The following is an 18,415-nucleotide window of genomic DNA, read 5'->3' on the forward strand; positions in this document are numbered from 1 at the left end:
CTCCCTTACACACATATCATTCCTTGAATAGAAAAAATATTATGGTCCATTGCCTGCAAGGAATTATAAGCCCTCTTGATTTGAAAGTTACGGTGTGTATGAATGCCCCTGACATTTGAAGTAGGGTATGTTCTGTGATACCGTATATTACTTAACTGTAATGTGTGACATTATACTCAGAAATCTTAAATCATTCTTAAGTGCAGCACCCGAAGTTGTATATACTTCTATTACCATACTGGTAAAGCGGTGTGAAAGCAACGTGATAATGAAGATGTGGGCAGAAGTGTGGGGACAGGAACAAGACCACTGTTTCACAGTATTCAATCAGCAGCTCACAGACTTGGGCATTTCCTCCTAAATACAGTGATCATGGAGCTGTTGTGCAGCTGTGAGCTCTGCATACTCTGTTGGATCAGTCCTTAACATGCCTCGTCCCAGGCTGTTACTCACTGCACCCCTGTAAGGAGTCCCTGTCAGTGCCCTGAGTTATGTTTTGTAGTTTAGAATTATCTAGCAGAGAAAAAGCAGGAAGGATTTACTTTGTGACTTCGGACTTCGCAGCTGAGAAGCAATATAATAGTTATGTTTCTGTTGAACTGTGATGGGAGATCACTCAATCTCTTTTAGTTGCACTGTAACTTTCATACATAGTCTCAGTTTTTCTGCAGTCTCTTTCTGTCACTTAATGAGTACTGCTCTGTCATTTAATGCATACTTTTCTTTATTGCAGAAAAAGCAGCAGCAGCTAATGAAGATGAAGTGCAAAAAGCAGATGTGTCGTCTACGGGTCAGAGTGTCATTGACAAGGATGCACTTGGACCAATGATGCTTGAGGTGAAAAACACAGAATTCCTTTATTTAAGCCAGTTCTGCACCCCCTTGGATGAGTAGCAGTGTAAATGAAGTGAAATAATGTAGTTGGAGGCTCCTGTAAGAGAATGGTCAAGCAATGGAAACCATTCTGGCTATTTAGGATTATGAGATTTATGAGCAGCAACGCATTGCTGCTGGGTTCGGTGTCGAAATGATCTTTAACTCAGGTTGGGGAGGAACAGAGGAAGAGATGAGTTCAGTTGCTTTGTTATACAGTCTTGGGGTTGGTACATGCGTGTTTTATTCATGCCAAACCATGACAAATTTGGAAGAGCTGCTGTACCTGAACATTGACTTTCAGATACAGTAGTACTCACATGAATAATGCTTCCTTTAAAATTGCATGCCATTGCTGTACAGTTTTCCTGATTTATCATCCCAGCATTTCCAGCCTTACTCTTTTCCCCCTAGAACAGTAAAGTAATCAAGGAGAGCTTTTCAGAATATGTATTTCAGTTCATTTGGGAAAGATTTCTGCCTGATTCCACTACCTGATTCTAGCTGTTATTTTCATAACCAAAAGGGCTGCGTGGTTCAAAGCTGGCTTATAAATGGAGTCATATTAACCTTTTGTAGGTATGCTGTCTAGAATCTTCATGTCGTATGTTGCTGTCCTTTGGTACCACTGTTTATTCCTGTTCTGACTTCGGGCTTTAGAAGAAGAATAAGCACTACTTCAGATGAAATAAAACAAGCAAGCCCTGAATCTAGCTAGAGGAAGAAACTTAGGCTGAAGTATAGTTATTCTGTCATTTCTGAACGTTGCAATACCAGGATGCATGTTTTATCTGTTTTAAGTATTGTTTTAAGTATTGAGGAAAATAGAGTTTTCTGAAATAAAGGCTCCAAAATCATACTACTAAACATAAGGAAGATTAGGCAGGCTGGAATGAAAACATTCTGCTTTGAAAAGCTGGAGTCATTAAATAATTGATTTAATTTCATATTTATTATACATGCTTACTGAATTGAATTTTGTTACTTTTGCCGTCATAGTTAAACATTCCTCTCTTACACTGCCATGTTAAAATTCATCTTTAAGTTCCTTTAATGTGATTGTAAGGACCTGTTTTAGTCTCGGGGAAAATAAGGATAAAATGATTTTTCCTAGCTTGTCTTAGATGATTGGTTACTGCAGCAAACATCACACAGAAAATCACCTGTCTGCTCATTTGTTCAATTTAATTTATTTTTCCTTCACAGTAAAACCATTGCATATTAACAATGAAAGATTGTGGAACTAAATTAATAAACTGTGTTCCTCTGGTAATAAGAAACTTAAAAGGACCGAAAGTTGTTACACATTTGCTGTGAAAAGAGTACAGATACTTTTGGGGTCTTTATCTCTTTAAGGAAATGCAATTAAGTGATTTCATCTTTACAAAATTCCTTTATACAACCTCTTGAAAAATCTACTCTTTCTCTGTTGCCTATATTAATAAAAATGGCAGCACTGATGAACATTTTCTGACTTGATTTGGTTTAGAAACATAATTGTCTGTTTTTATTAAATAATAAAGCTGAAGAATCATCAAACTAGCTGAAGAAAGTGAGTAAAATTCATCACGCAGCTGCCTCTGGGGAATATTTTAACATATTTCCTGGTTAAAGCAGAAAAGTAGACATGGAAAGGGTGTAAAAAATAGTCAAGAGAGAGCTGGCAAGAGCTCAAAAAGAACACAAATTTATTCTCTGTTTCTATCTAAAATAATACCTGCTCTTGTTTTCTCTTCCAACATGTTGCCCATTAATTGTTCCCCCACTGTACCAATAGCTCTGAAGAAAAGTGTGCTGGTCTTCAATATTGTTGATTATTGTGATGGAATATATATTGGAACAGAATTAAGAAGTCATTGCAAAAATGGAAGCTTCAGAATTATTTAAGTGGCTTGGTGCACTACTTTACTCAAAAGCCTACTGCTTGCCTAAAAGATCCTTTTACAGTGGCTCTGAACAGAAAGAAATGGGAGGCTGGCCCATAGGGCGTATTCCCCTGCCTATACTGCTCTGGGCCAGATGACCACTTCTGTGGTCAGCCCAAGCAGCAGCTGTGAGGAAGCAGCTCAGAGCACTTCCTTGGCAGAGAAGGTGCTGTAGGAGGGAACAGTACAGAAAACTGAGGGTTATTATGGGATGCCAGTAACTAATAATCACTTTCTTGCCCTATCTGCCTTTGATAGTCTTCTTAGGACTGTGATAAACATCTGCTCTGGCTTTGGTTTCACAATCCCTTTGAATTGATGCAAGTGTGGACTACGGCCAAGCAGAACGGTTTGGCCAAACCCACACCCTTCTGCCAGCTCTAAAAGCCATGTGGTTTCACGGTGGGCCAGTGCAGGGGACTGATGTGGCCAGCATGTAATTTTTCTGTTTTTACATTAGTTTTCAGCCAACTGAGCTCCCTAGTGCAGCTCTTGATATCCTCTGAAATGCTGCTGAGGGAGGGGATTGTGGTATGGAGGCGGCTCAGCCAAAGAGATTGCGCTTCCCTCGGCTTCAAGCAGTGGTGAAATGCAGTTTAAGACACTAATCTGTAGCAGAGACACTGATAGGAGATAACATGAGAGCCTCCATTAATTGAATCTGTAAATCGTTAGTAGTTAAACCAAATACTAGTCAGTCGGAAGATGGCATGGTTGTAATGAAAGCCCACGGAAAGGAGGGAGCTTGCTACAGGAAATGAATTAGCAGGAGGAACCGAGGATGATCAGAACCAAAACGACAACAACAAAAAGTGAAGTCAGAGATTTGACTTTTTGGCAATGAACTGATGAAAAAGGACCTAGATTATCTTCATTTAGAAGTATATATTCCTCACGGAGGGGGTCCAGCTTGAGCAGATTTCACAGCCTTTGTGCAGCCCCTTCCCATGCCTGAGCACCTTCATGGCCATTTATTTTACTTGCATCTCTGTGAAGATCCCTGTGTTGCAGCCTGTTGCTGTTGTGTCATGTTCTTGACACCCTATGAACCTCTGTCTCATGTTCTTGACACCCTATGAACCTCTGAACAGAGCCTGTCTCTGACCTCTCTGTCCCTCAAGTGGGTGGCTGGGGACAGAAATACGTTCTTTCCTTGGCCTCCTCTTTTGCACCATCTGGATCAGCTAACTTACCCTCAGTATTTTGCAGAGGTATCTGTTACCTGAAAGCATAACAACTGGCTGTTAACACCAATGTGGAAGCTGTCTCGAATGCAGCTGTGGTCATATCAGTAAATACCACATGCCTGTGTGCACTGGCTGTGGCCACTCCTCCTTGTTAGGCTGTTTTGCAGTGAGCTGAGTTCAGGTTTAGTATGAATGCACTCACTTCAAAATCTGATAAATCACTGTTTACCAGTTTTACTGCTTAGCTTCTGTCGCTGAAGACACAAAATAGTCTTTTCAGGTTTGAGACCGAAAAGGGTGATTTTCCATTACCCTTTAGTGCGTTGAAAAAATCAGGCAAAGCTGTAGGGGCTAGTTGGTAGTTGAATGCTTAGATCAACAGTTTTTTGTGTTCTAAGTTTAAATCCCCCTTATCTGCTCATATGACATACGGTCAGTGGGACATAACCTAAAATGTTTCTAGCTTGCACAGTAATGCGTGCATCTTAAGAAACTTTGCATGAGAAGATTTGCCTGATACTCAGATTTTTACTTTATCCTGACAGGTAGGAGTGAAGTAATATTTGGGTTAAGTTTCAGATAGCATGCAGCAGGTATCTGTGAAAGTCCTTTAGCCAGGTTGTCACTGTCAGAAGAGATAAGAGGGGAAGCCGTCAGCATAGTGTAAGAAATGCCTTATTTAGATACTCCTGCTCAGAAATTGTATGTCATATAGGAAACCGTGGGGCAGAGATGAAAAGATGAAATTAAACTGCTGTCAAATAATAAAAAGAAAACAGCCCTGTGAGCAGAAACTAAAACTGTGGACTCCTCTGTGCACCCCACCGCTTGCTGTCATCTGCAGGGCACGCTGGGCTCCCTTTCCCTTCCTCTTTAACCCCATGGGTCTCACCTTCTTGGCTGCATGAGGCCCACAGCTCTGCAGATACCTTGCTCAGGATGTTAGGGGAGCCCTAATTCCTGCCTTGTTTCAGCAAATCCTGCAGTGACCTCCTGGTCTTCAACACCAGTCTCCCTGTGTTGAAAGGACAATGAAGAGGCTCTACATTTGGCAGAACTGGGTTCTAGTACAAGTTTCCTACTCCATAGGCAGGCAGCTAGGTAGCAGCATCGTCCTTTTGTGTTATTTTGTTTGATTGGATTTGTTTGTTTTCATATATGGTTTTCATTATAGTGCAAGGTATGCATCTGTCCTGTGCTTTTAAACTAGTTTGATATAAGATGAGGTGCTCGGTATGAAAAGTTTACTTTGCTATGCCAAGAATATGAGAACTGGAATGGATTCAGAAAGATTAAGATGTCTTACTTTTTGGATATCTTTTTGTCAATCTGATCATTTGGTATTGTGTTTCTCTCTCCACCCAACCCCTTCCTCTCTCTCTGACTTTTTGTTTTCCTCTCAGGCCCTGGATGGGTTCTTCTTTGTAGTGAACCCCGAAGGTAATGTTGTGTTTGTTTCGGAGAACGTGACGCAGTACCTAAGGTACAACCAAGAAGAGCTGATGAACACAAGCATATATAGCATCCTGCATGTAGGGGACCACAATGAATTCGTTAAAATCCTGCTGCCAAAATCTTTAGGTATGTATGTTTTCCTCTTCTTTACTTATTTAACTTCAGCTTCATAAATCAGTATTTCCCTAACTTTAGCTTATATAATTCCACTACCTATGGTTTCATCATATAAAATGTTTATTTTTTAAATTATTACATCAACTGTATTAATGGTTTTTATTTTTCTCAAAAGCACCCTCTGCTTTGCAGACTTGGCTTCTTCATTAACTGCAATTTTAAATGGATCTTTAGAGTGAATCACTAAGAGACAGCATTTCGCTCTGGTAGCTCTCAATCCAGGCTATTTACTTTAGAACTGTCTAAAGAAAGGAGGCATATCTTTTGCAAAATCAGAAAATTCCTAATGTTAGATTTTTTATTTCAGTGGTTTTAGTCTCACCGACGTTTAAGCTTCTCTTTCTTTTGAAACCTATTTTTGTTAGTTGCAGCCATTTTTGCACACAGCTTAATATTGGTTTTAACATCATTTTTTGGAGGAGGTACACAGAAAGTCAATACAGCACTCCTCATTTACTCACAGCAGCTTAAAAAGTATTATGTAATTCAGTTCAGCATTTTATGACTATGCTTATAAACCCCTGAAGAATTGAAAATGTAACGCTTTTAATGGCTAAACTCCATAAATTACTGCCTTTATTGCGTTTTATGACTAAAGAGGGCAAGTGAAGAGTATTTTAAATATGACCCTGCTATTTCTTTATGTGGTATTACATTAATTTGTTTTGACTGATGTCCAGTACCTATATTTGTGTATGGCAGGATTTTGTTTCTTTTTTTACTTACTTTAAGCTCTGTGTTGAGGTTTAGTTTTATCCACCACTGCACCCAGGTAATTCTCATCCCTTCAGTCTTTCCCATTGCAGCTGAGCTGTGTGCTTCAATACATTCCTGATCACATTGCTTCTTGTCTTTATAGAATGCATATGAGTTTATTTTCTTCCCGTTTCTAATCTGGACACTGATTTTTATACTCTATTGCTGTCTGCTTTGTATTAATCAGTTCTGAGCTCAACAGTCAGCTCCTGCATCCTGCCTCCCTTCTTCCGGGCACATAATCTAGCATATCTTCCCAGTAGAGTTTTCACTCTAGTCTATCTCTTTTACATGCATGAATGATTCGAATTCAACTCTGCTTTTCTACTGCTGCCATTATCAGTTGCTTGAAAAGGACACGATGGCTGTTCAACTTAGACAGCAGTGTTTTCAAAATGTGAGAATTTTATAAGTTACCTTGTTACGTGCTGATTTGGGTCCTAATATTAAAAGTAGATTGTTGTTGTTAAATCAGCTTGTTTCCTGATCAGTTTAGAAAGCACCTTGATTAATTTCCTGTGGATAAGCTGCAGAAAGGACTGCTGCCAAGTTTATCTCACTATATGATCTTTGCTTTGCTCAGTGAATGGGGGATCTTGGTCTGGTGACACTCCTAGGCGCAATAGCCATACCTTCAACTGTCGGATGCTGGTAAAACCGCTTGCTGATTCTGAAGAAGGCCACGATAACCAGGAAGCACATCAGAAATATGAAACTATGCAGTGCTTTGCTGTTTCTCAACCAAATTCCTTCAAGGAGGACGGTGAAGGTACTTGGCACTTTCTGTTTGTCTTAGTACTTCCTCTTCCCATGCTATCTCAGATGGCTACAGGACAGCAGTTTTGGTGCAGTCAATAAATAGGCCTCTGAATCCAGAAAAACAAAAAGCTGTACGTTTTCCCTTTTTCATTTAATTGTGCAAGTTTACTTTTGTCTTGGATTTTCAGTGTATACTCTAACATGTACTCAATTTGTTCAGTTTAAGTTGCGAGTAACTCTGTTTACATGAATGAGATATCCTGGTTTTATACCTCTGTAGTTGAAAGAAGGTCTCTGACTGGGAGGAAGGTTTAAATTGGCAATTTTTTGAGTTCTCAGAATGCAAAGTCAGTTGTGGTTCACCATTTCCTTTACCTTATTTTCTTTATTACCTCAGCAGGTACATTTCCTTAGATTGTTCTTTAAGCATTCAGATAAGTAAAAATGGTTTATTTTGAAGCTTTACCTCAGGGACAGCAAGCATTTGGAGCATGCTGAAGAAATGTGTTCTCTGTGTATGCTTATCCTTCAAGCAGTTGAGCTACTAGAGGTATCATAAACATGTGCCGATAACTGTGGGCCATGGTGGAGCCCTTGAATAGTTTTTCTTCATTAAAAGAAAACAAACACACTCTCCCATGATGTTTAATATTGTAGGAAATAATGAAGATGTAAAACCACTGAGTTCTGTGTATCCTTGCATTGGTATGCAGTGTTATTCTTGGTTGAAAAATAACTAAACAACATACTGAAAATACTTCTGAATTCTTTTTGGAAACAAAACCTTCCTTATCTATACAAAAAACTAAAGTAACATTTTTTTTCCTTTAAGATTTGCAGTCTTGCTTGATTTGTGTTGCAAGAAGAGCTCCAGTGAAGGAAAGACCACTTCTTCCTTCATCAGAGAGCTTTACTACTCGCCAAGATCTACAAGGTATTGTGAAAGATAAGTTTTTCATATATTTGGTTTGTTGTTCATTTCCCTAAAGGAGAAATTGCTGTAACAAATGTTTTATTTAATCTCAGGCAAAATAACTTCACTGGACACTAGCAGCATGCGAGCAGCTATGAAACCTGGCTGGGAGGATTTGGTGAGAAGATGTATTCAGAGGTTTCATTCGCAGCATGAGGGAGAAATATCTTTTGCCAAGAGGCATCACCAGGAAGGTTCGTTTTCGTATTTTTAGCACTGTCCAAGTTTCAACTGTTTGCCATTTATATCTATTAGTTGTGCTCTCTTTGTTATGTCTACGTGGAACAATCAAGCTGCTGGCAGTAAGTTTTTCAAACTGATTTCCCTAACACACTGACGACTCTCTCTGGAGAGGCTTTGCATATTTTCCCTGTTTGTTTTGCCCTTCTTATTTTAACTGTGTCATATTGGAGGTGGCTTTATATCTTGAAATTACTACAGTTATTGTAGAATGCATGAGCTTTGCATGTTGTCTTCCCATTCACTACACAGTGTGCTTCAGAGTTTAGGCTTACCCGGTGAGTTCATTGACCTGCATTCCATTTCACTGCAAAAAAAAATGGACTGTCACATTTCCTGTGAGAAATGCTCACTGTGGATTATCAAAGATGCAGCACTCATGCTATCAGGAGCCCTACATTGTTGTATCTAACTGATAAGTATTACAGGATTCACCACAAGCACTTCTACTCAGTCAACATTATGGAGGTAACCTGTAAGAGAGTAATACATTGTGACAGGTTCTCCATGAGGTTTCTGTGGTAGTCACTGGGTGGGATTTTTTATTTTTTTCATAACTCTCTGTCACTGTTAATTCTAATAACACAGTTCTAAACAAATAACCCTTTATAAACTGCTGGAAAATACTCTCAAAACCAGTGGAAAATCACTGGAACATTTCCAACGAAGGGGCGTAAGTCCTTGGATCATGTTTGTAGGACAGGATTTTCAGGTGGCCTTTAACAAATGATTGCTATGGTCATTAAACAGCAAGTATGCTGTGTTGGAAACTAAAATGTAATTGGAGTCTCAGATTATTCCAGTGAATACATGTACAAGCACATATATCCCTTTAATCATGCAGTTTTGGTTAAGTATTATTTAATAAGTTGTGCTTTTACGAAATCTTCATGTTCAGAATTGTCAGCACAAAAAATATAGTGGTATTTCATATTACAGCTTTTGGAGCATATATGGGAATACTCAAGTAGGAATGCTAAAAGCTCACAACCTTATGCTGTGATTTCAGACAGAGTTGAATGAGGTAGTGTGCAATGAAAGCTAGTAAGGAAGAATTTAGAGAGTAGTTTCAGGTATGGATCTGTCTGCAAAGATGTGATTTAGGTGATGCTGTTGTGGCATCCAGCCATGTCTTACTTCAGTCCTCTTCACAGGATTCCAGACCAGATTAGCACCTCTTAAACTCAGTGTTGAGGTTTGAGTGCCTCCTCTCTCAGTTACGTTTGAACTGATAAAAAAATACACATTTGAGAGTATTAGCCACATAGTTTTGCAGGAAAGGCTTTAGGACAGTTATATAAACTGTAAAGTTTCCTGAAATGAGGAGACTCTTGTGGAAGTGAAGAGAGTAAATGATAAGAAGAGGAGAAAAGAATAACATTAGCTTAATAAAGAAGAAAAACCCAAAAACCTTTTGAATTAACTCTCTGTAAGAAGGACAAAATATATGGCAGGTTTTTATTGGTCGCAGTCAGAAAAATAGCATTTCCTCAAGAGGAATACGGAAACATTCTTGTTTGCTTAAAGAATTAGTTTGGAAAATGATTTAAGTAGAGATTTCACTTGTATCCTGTTGGCATTGAGTATTGGAATTTCCTGATGTGGTATATGCTAAAGTTAAGAGCTTTGGACCTTCTGGTGCCCAAAGGTTAAACTGAAACAATGACATACCTAACAGTGAAATTTTGCTCTGCATTGTTTCACAGTTGTAGGTTTTTGTTTTTCTTTACATTTTTACTCTGAAAACCGTCTCTGGTTGTTTAAATTGTGCTTCCTGTTTTCTCACTGCCTAAATAATACTTTGAAACCTTGCAGAACAATATATAACAGTGGAGGGACAGGGAAGAAAGGCAATCACAATGCGTCTTGCAAGTCTAAAAACTTGATAGCTCTGTAGCAAAGGCTATTTAATAAAGCCACGCTTGGAAAACTGTCATTTCATTGTTGTAGGAAGAATAATAATACATCAGCAACACCACCAACAACAAAAAGAAAACAAGCAATGAAATGAAGATCAGATAATAATAATAATTAAAAAAAAATGACAGAAAATGTGTCTGTATGAAAAAAATAGGAAATTACAGGTATTTGTAGTGCTTTACTCCTCCTTTTTGCCTAATCAACTATATGAGCATTCTGAATTACAGTACTTCCATCCTGCCATACCTGCAATCTTAACGTGATGTAGCCTTTGAACTTTGAAAATGATGAGGCTTGTTTCACTGATGGCAAAGTGTTAGCAGTATAATCCATTAAGATTTGTTTTTTCCTAACATGATTTCCCATTTTAATTAAAGAAATGTCACCGAGGGTTACAGTAGTTGAAGAATTTAATTTGGTGAAGTTCAGATTTACACTGAAAACTTAAGGGCTGTGGAATACTGAAATGCAGTCTAATCTAACACTGGAGGAGGATAACAGACTCAATTTTAGTTTGGGTGTATTTGTAACTTTTTCAATTATATATTTTTGTATGATTTCTTTAAAAAGTAGTAATTTATTATTCCAGCTGATCTTATTTCTAATTGTTCCTATGAAGAGATTTATGTCATTTTTAAATTAAAAAATTATTGAGAGTAACTGTTGTAAGATAATTCAAGCAGGCAATAAGGAGGAGAAGGTAGACACTAATGGAAAAAGATGATCTAGAAACTGAAGGCACTTGCATTAATCATCTTGATGGAGGTGATACAGATGAAAAAATGTATGAGCAACAAAGGGAGTTAGAGACACATTTGATGGAAAGCAATATGGACATCAAGGACTTCTTGACCCACTCCTAAAATAATTTGTATTTCATAGTATCTGTCCTGTTATTGCTGTCACTCTTCGTAAGTTTTCCTTTGATCATTCTACAGTACGTGGGCTCCTTTATTCTGTACGCATCATCACTTGTATTCATTTTCTAAATTATTCTTCTGCTTTTCTGAAAAACTACATGATGTCTGTGGTATCAGTGTTGATGGATTTAGAACAAGAGTGACTAAGCTATCTGTCTCATCGTTCCTCATTAATTACTTCTGTTGTTTTGCTTGCTTGCAGTGCTGAGGCAGGGACTAGCATTTAGTCCTGTTTATCGGTTTTCCTTGTCTGACGGCACTATAGTTTCTGCCCAAACGAAGAGCAAACTCATCCGTTCTCAGACTACTAGTGAACCTCAGCTTGTCATCTCCTTGCATATGCTTCACAGGTAATCATCCCTTCTTTGTTCCATCCACACTCTACAAGAGGAGAGCAAAAGAACGAAGTTGCCAGAGCACATATATTGTTTTAGGCTGATGGATGTTCCGTTGACCTATACCTGATAGCATGAAAACAAAATAAGCTTTTGAAATCAATGCTTACAGTAGGAGACTGTTAAAATATTACAGCAGGAAAAGGATTATTTCAGTATTACAAGCCGCATGCTGGATTTTCACATCAGGATTTTCTATTAAACAGAAAGACGTTCTTTAATTTCTTCTCTTAATTTCAGTATTTTAATTTCTTGTATTTTGCTTAATGGACACGCAAAACTTGCCAGTTGTAATTAAATTTTAAAAACCTTGAGGGTAAATTCCTGTAGTTCAGAAGCAGTTGCACGTTGGGTCTAGGTCTTCTTTAAAGACTATATCTTGGTTTTTAGAACTGTTTTCTATACAAACAGTGTGTTTTAACTCTTTGTCTCTTTTCATTCCTTGTCTTTCTTCCTTTCTTTTTTTTTGGGGGGGGGGGAGGGAATGAAGTAGTGCATTTTAACAATCCAATTCTGAGAAATGCCACCACTATCAGTCAAAATTAAAATAAATACTTTAATGATTAATTTAATAATTATTTTAATGACTAGATTGTCACAGACCTCAGAAATTCAACATAAAACTGGTATTTTTTTTCGGAATTTCTTTCAGATTTTGTTAGTTGATTCTTCTTCCCAGTGCAGTGACGGAGCAGTGGCACAGCTGCACAGAGAGGTGGTGGAGTCTCCTTCTCTGGAGACGTTCAAGACCCACCTGGATGCCTACCTGTGCAACCTGGGCTAGGGAGCTGCTTTGCAGGGGGTTGGACTCCATGATCTGGTCCCTTCCAACCCCTACAGTTCTGTGATTCTGTGATTATAATTGCCATGCTGTTTTCATGTAACCACAGTATCACTGGTTGTTTTTCTTTCTTGAGAAAAAGAAAATAAATGGGATTAAAACTGAAATCATTTTACAGGGGCTGTAGATTTTGAAACTGACCTGACCAAAAGCTGTTAGAAATCTGTTTAGCAATTCTCATGCTTTAACAAAATGGGAAGGTTTATCTTCACTTATCTTGTGCAAGTAGGAATGTTCTTAATGTAATCAAAAATATATACTAGGAATGTTCCATTACCATTTGTTTCTGGAAGTCCAGAGTTGATTCAGTTTTTCTCAGAACTTTATTTTTTTCTTCCTCATCTACTTGACTTTGGCTCGTTTATGGCTTTTAGCATTTGGGAATAGGTCTTGTTTTTCAGTTTTAGCAGAGAATTAAAAAGCGTATTGCATCCTCCTGTAAACTAATTAAAATCTACTGAGGAAAATAGAAATGAACTCTAAGTGCTTTCACAAGAGGGTATTTTTTGTGTGTATATGTCTCTTTTCTGTTTCCTCCATCTTGCACCCTTCATCTCTAAACTACAAATTTCAGCTTGTATATGTGTGTGGATTTTTTTACTTCCCCTCCTTTTCTGAATGTCTGTGCAGGACTAGATTGCTAACAGACTATTCCCATTCTGTAGCAGCATCCAGTAGTTGTCTTGGCTCACGTGCTTTTTTGGAGCAGTCTCCAAATACTCTGGCAGTGTAGGAATGTGGCTTTTTCAAGTTTTTTTTCACTGTGAAGTTGGTGGGCAAATAGCCTACTCCAGGCTTGTGCTAGGGCTAGCTCATAGATGTTCAAAGCTCCGTCAAACAGCTGTCCACAGCTGTCTTGCAAAATATGTATTTGTTTGGGTCATGTGTTTGAGATGAGATTTCAGTTATGGAAGTTATCTCTTTCTGAATTGTAGAGGAAGGATATACATTAAAGGGAGAGTCTGAAATTATAACCTATCTGCATTTCTAATGACTGTCATTTAAATGAGGTCTAATTTTGTTTTTCCTCTGTTCCGCTGATCTGTTAATGAGGAGCAGAAAAACCATACTGTTAATGTGCAGCCATGTTGGTAGTTGCATATCACTTTTCTCAAAATGTCAATTTGTTTTTAGTTGCAGGTTTGCTGTGTTATTTTTAAGTGAGGTTTGGGGTTTTGTTTCTTTTTCTGTAAAGTAATTGCAAGCTGGCCACTGTCATTTTATCTGATGGCTTGTTTTTTCTTCCCCTTGCCACATAGAGAGCAGAATGTCTGTGGAATGAATCAGGATTTGACTGGACAAGGAATGGGAAAGATCTTGAACCCGATTAGCTCCAGCAGCCCTGCCCATCAGGCCATGTGCAGTGGGAACCCAGGTCAGGATATGACCATCAGTAGCAATATAAATTTTGCCATAAATGGCCCAAAGGAACAAATGGGCATGCCAGCAGGCAGATTTGGTGGTTCAGGGGGAATGAACCATGTGTCAAGCATCCAAGCATCCACTCCTCAGGGTAGTAACTATGCACTAAAAATGAATAGCCCCTCTCAAAGCAGCCCCGGCATGAACCCAGGGCAGCCAAACTCTATGCTTTCCCCAAGGCATCGCGTGAGCCCGGGAGTGGCAGGCAGTCCTCGAATCCCACCTAGTCAGTTCTCCCCTGCAGGAAGCTTGCATTCACCTGTGGGAGTTTGCAGCAGCACAGGAAATAGCCATAACTACACAAACAGTTCCCTGAATGCCCTTCAGGCCCTCAGTGAGGGCCATGGAGTTTCTCTAGGATCGTCGTTGGCTTCGCCTGACCTAAAAATGGGAAATTTACAAAATTCCCCTGTGAATATGAACCCTCCCCAGTTAAGCAAGATGGGAAGCCTGGACTCTAAAGACTGCTTTGGACTCTATGGGGAGCAATCAGAAGGTACAACTGGACAAACAGAGAGCAGCTGCCATTCAGGAGAACAGAAGGATAACAGTGAGAGCAGTGTGCCACCAGTAGTGAGTGGCGAGAGACCTGATGGACAGAATAAGCTGCATGATGGAAAAAGCCAGACAAAGCTCTTACAGTTGCTGACCACCAAATCGGATCAGATGGAGCCTTCACCTTTGTCCAGTACCATGGGAGATATCAGCAAGGACTCCACGGGAGGGTTGCCTGGGTCTGGTTCGGCACATGGAACCTCACTCAAGGAGAAGCATAAAATTTTGCACAGACTATTGCAGGACAGTAGTTCTCCTGTAGATTTGGCCAAGCTCACAGCAGAGGCCACGGGAAAAGAACTGAACCAGGAGTCCAGTAGCACAGCTCCTGGTTCAGAGGTGACTGTTAAACAGGAGCCAGTGAGTCCTAAGAAGAATAATAATGCACTACTTCGCTACTTGCTAGATAAAGATGATACTAAAGATATTGGTTTACCAGACATACCCCCAAAACTGGAGCGGTTGGACAGTAAGACAGACCCTTCCGGTAGCACAAAGTTAATACCTATGAGGACGGAAAAAGAAGAGATAAGCTTTGAGCCTAACGAACAGGTAAGCAAATCTTTACATTCTGTGTAAATCAGATGTTCCAAATCTGTGTTGCCTCCTTTTTAATTTTTTTTCCAAACTTCCTCTGTCTGTAATTTTTTGACACTCGAGGCTGTTCATAAGTAGACCGTTATCTGTCTTTTGAAATCCAGTGTTCTGAAATCCAGTCTTCACTCTGTTATGTTAGTAGGTTTTCTGGTCATTGCTCTGTCTAAACGAGCAGAGTGGTTGTGTGATTGACAGGCTCTGCCTGGGAGGAGGAGCTGGGGAACTTTTCCCATCTAGTAGTCAGACTAAGAGAAAATACTGACACTTGTTGGGTGATGCTAACTTAGTGACAGGTTTTCCCACAGGCTGTTGTTGCATGGCTAGATGGGCTTGTGACCTAGCCCAGCATAGCAAGCTGCACTTCTCCTGCGCAAGGCGGGTTTGTGCTCAAGGACAGGGGCTGTTTAAAAGGAGTGATACCACCTTGGCATCGTGGGTGCTTGCACTGTGCTTGATCTGCAAATTAAAGTCAAGGCAAATAGGCTTCCTTTGGTTCAATGCCAATTATTTTTTGGTGGTGATGGTGTATCTTTTTTACTTTAAGTTTTGTAGCTATTTGCCATTATGTCAGTTGTAGTTTTTATATCCGTTGTATGCTTTAGAGGGAAACTGAGTCAAATTACACTAATTTCTATAGGGATTAATTCTCAGGCCCGGATATCGGTCATTCTGAATACAGCTAGGATTTTGTTACTGCCTACAGAGGCAGGGCTCAAGTTCTCTTTGAAAATTTATACTTTGCTAAGCTAGAAAAACTTGGATAATTGAGAAATTCACAGCTATACTGCCTAGAATAAGCTATTGTAAAGATATCTAAATAATTTTATTTCTTAGTTCAGATCCTACACATTGAAGTCAATGGTATTATCTAAGATAATACTCGATTGAAAGTATAGATCCTCCAATCCTCAGTGTTTGATACCGTACAAGAATTTAGGATTTAATGGTCACCAGAAAAATTACATCAGTGTAAGTGAGTAGATCAAAATCATGACCTTCAGATGGTTTGCTCTCCAAATAGAAAAAGAATTAAAACAAAAGAATTAAAATTTTCTCTTTCATGATCTCTGAAGTAGACAAAAAATAGCTTAGCTGTGAACCCATTCACAGAGGGCAGGTAGCTATCTAAGGGGAAGATAACGATCTAGTTTAAGCTAGTCCTATAAGCTCCTGTTAAGAGTTAATGGGATAAACAATAGGAAAATACTTCAGAGAGAACGATGGGGAGGACAGTATGAAATTGTTCTAATGTGTGTTTAAAACGGTGAAGGTAAGCTGCTGTCTAGCAATGTTTCTGTTGACTAATGGTAGCCTGGACACCTAGTTTGTTAGTAAGTTGAGCTGCCTTGTCTTCATGACTAAAGATAGGCAGGTTGAGTCCACCCTAAATGCAAACATGTAACTGTAAGACTAACCTGAAATAAAAAGGCTTCAGTTTCTTGAAGTGTTGCCCACCTCAAGCATTTGAAAATTGGGCTCCCAACATTACAAACTGAATAAAATGGATAGTCTGTTAATTTTTTATTTTTAGGCTCTGTGTTTCTGAGGTCAGGGGTGGGTTAGTTGGGGCTGGAGGTATAGACTGTGGATGTATTGCCTTGTCTTAAGGTGGAGGTTCTCCCCCAGGAGAGAAGGAGCTGGTGGTGCAGGAAGGGGCAGGAGCTGGGCCCTGCAGGATCTGTGATGTGAGAGCTGTAGTGCTGGGGCCTGCTCAGTGCTGAGGCAAGGAGAAGCCAGACCCGCTGCGGCCGTGTACGGCTGCTGGGTCACAACAGAGGGGCTTTTGTTGTTCCTCTTGGTTTTAAATAGTTTTAAACCCTACTTAAAATGCAGTGCAACCTAGAGCTGAATAAACAAGAGAAATCCAACATGGATATGAGAGGAAATGGTGGGGAATATAAAATAATGTAAGCATTTATCAAGCTGGAGGCCAGGCCTTTATACAAATAACCACTTTACTCCAATTATAAAATCACTGAAAATATTTAGCATCAAAAACTCTTCAGCTTTGGAAGACGGTCTCCCACAGGAAGTGCTCATTGCCTAAATTTAGATCAAAGCTGGAACTATTTAGTACAAGACTGGAACACAGATTCTTGTGCTAAATTCTTCCATTCTCCTGCGTCCTTTCCCCCCCCCCCCCCCTTCTTCCTCCTGTATGTAAAAATTAGCTGTGTGCTTGTGTTACCTATTTTGCAGGTTTATTTAAAACTTCTCATCCCCAAGGAATGTTGTATTTTTAAGCAATTAGTCACTTGAGTGTGCAGTTTCTCTGGAAACTGCTGTGGAGCAGCACTGGGATGGCCTCTGCAAGGGGTGCTCGGGGGCAGAGGAGCCATTACATTTTCTCCTTTTACTTTTGGTGTGTCTTTCTGAGCAGGAAATGCTTTGAAGTGCACCAGTGACCTAAAAATAGCAGTCTTCTAGGTAGTGTGTTTAAACATACACTTCTGTGGAGACCAGCAACTGACAGGAAACCTTTCTCAAATGGCAGAGCGTATTTCCAGGACCTCTGCACCTTTTTCCCTTCCTTGGCGTGATGAGAGTTATCGAGCTTTGTTAGGCTGATTGCTGTTCCAGTTCAGGCCGCTGTGGGGGAAAAGATGAGAGAGTCCTGCAGGACTGCTGCTGTCGACTACACAAGCACTTGTGCCATTCTCTACTACTAAACAGGGAAAGCAGTGGGAGTATGAGTCCTGTGGCTACAGATTTGTTTCAGAGGTTGTCCCTCAGCAGTGAGCCAGCGCAGGGCACTACCTGTGGGGCTGCCGTAGCAGGACTTCACCTCAAATTCTCCAGCACTGTCCTCCTCTGATTCTCCTGTCTCTCAGAAACACAGAGCACGCACGGGTGCTGCTCTGGAGCAGCCCATGATGGAGGATCTACATCTTCTGGCTACTTCCCTCCAAGCAAAATGAAACAAAACGCAGTGTAATGACCAGGCTCTCCTTGCCCTTTAGTGGTGGCTATAACTGGATCTCTTTCATCTGCTTCATCGCTGACTTAGGACACACTTGTGAAACCTGCTTTATCTAATGCTGCTGTTCTTCATCAGCTCTGACAGAAGCAGCTTGGAGGTGAATAAGAGTATAGGGGAGCATCGCAGAAGCATCATGTGTTGAATAAGGTCACATATTGCATTGCAAGAGAAGCATTTTGTTTTGCTATTTTGTACTGCAAAACTCTCGTAAAACTGGGTGTGGATTATGATGTTCATATTACAGATAAAGAAGCCAAGATGTAGGAACGTGACATGACTTATCCTCTGAGAAAACACTTGGCATAGTATGGAGTGAAATTGTTATCTCTAGAAGTATTTGCCTCTCGTTTAGCCAGCAGACAATATAGACAGTCTGTTTGTCTGACAGGAGCTTTGTAATGCTACTGTCTCTACCAGTACTGTTCCAGAAACACTTCATA

At 39.8% G+C, this 18,415-nt stretch overlaps 1 protein-coding gene across 1 annotated transcript in view; it reads left to right on the top strand.

The window, feature by feature from the left end:
• NCOA2 (nuclear receptor coactivator 2) overlaps nt 1-18,415 on the top strand; it is a 184,002-nt gene that overhangs the window by 131,979 nt on the left and 33,608 nt on the right. The window contains exons 6-12 of the mRNA XM_065752777.1: nt 734-837; nt 5,389-5,566; nt 6,957-7,142; nt 7,965-8,066; nt 8,159-8,299; nt 11,388-11,535; nt 13,681-14,950. Coding sequence (XP_065608849.1) covers nt 734-837; nt 5,389-5,566; nt 6,957-7,142; nt 7,965-8,066; nt 8,159-8,299; nt 11,388-11,535; nt 13,681-14,950 — 2,129 coding nt within the window. The remainder of the gene's footprint in view (nt 1-733; nt 838-5,388; nt 5,567-6,956; nt 7,143-7,964; nt 8,067-8,158; nt 8,300-11,387; nt 11,536-13,680; nt 14,951-18,415) is intronic.

Source organism: Cyrtonyx montezumae, unplaced genomic scaffold (assembly GCF_038088225.1).
Source record: "Cyrtonyx montezumae isolate F1298 unplaced genomic scaffold, pur_monq_1.0 scaffold_8, whole genome shotgun sequence".
NCBI lineage: Eukaryota > Metazoa > Chordata > Aves > Galliformes > Odontophoridae > Cyrtonyx > Cyrtonyx montezumae.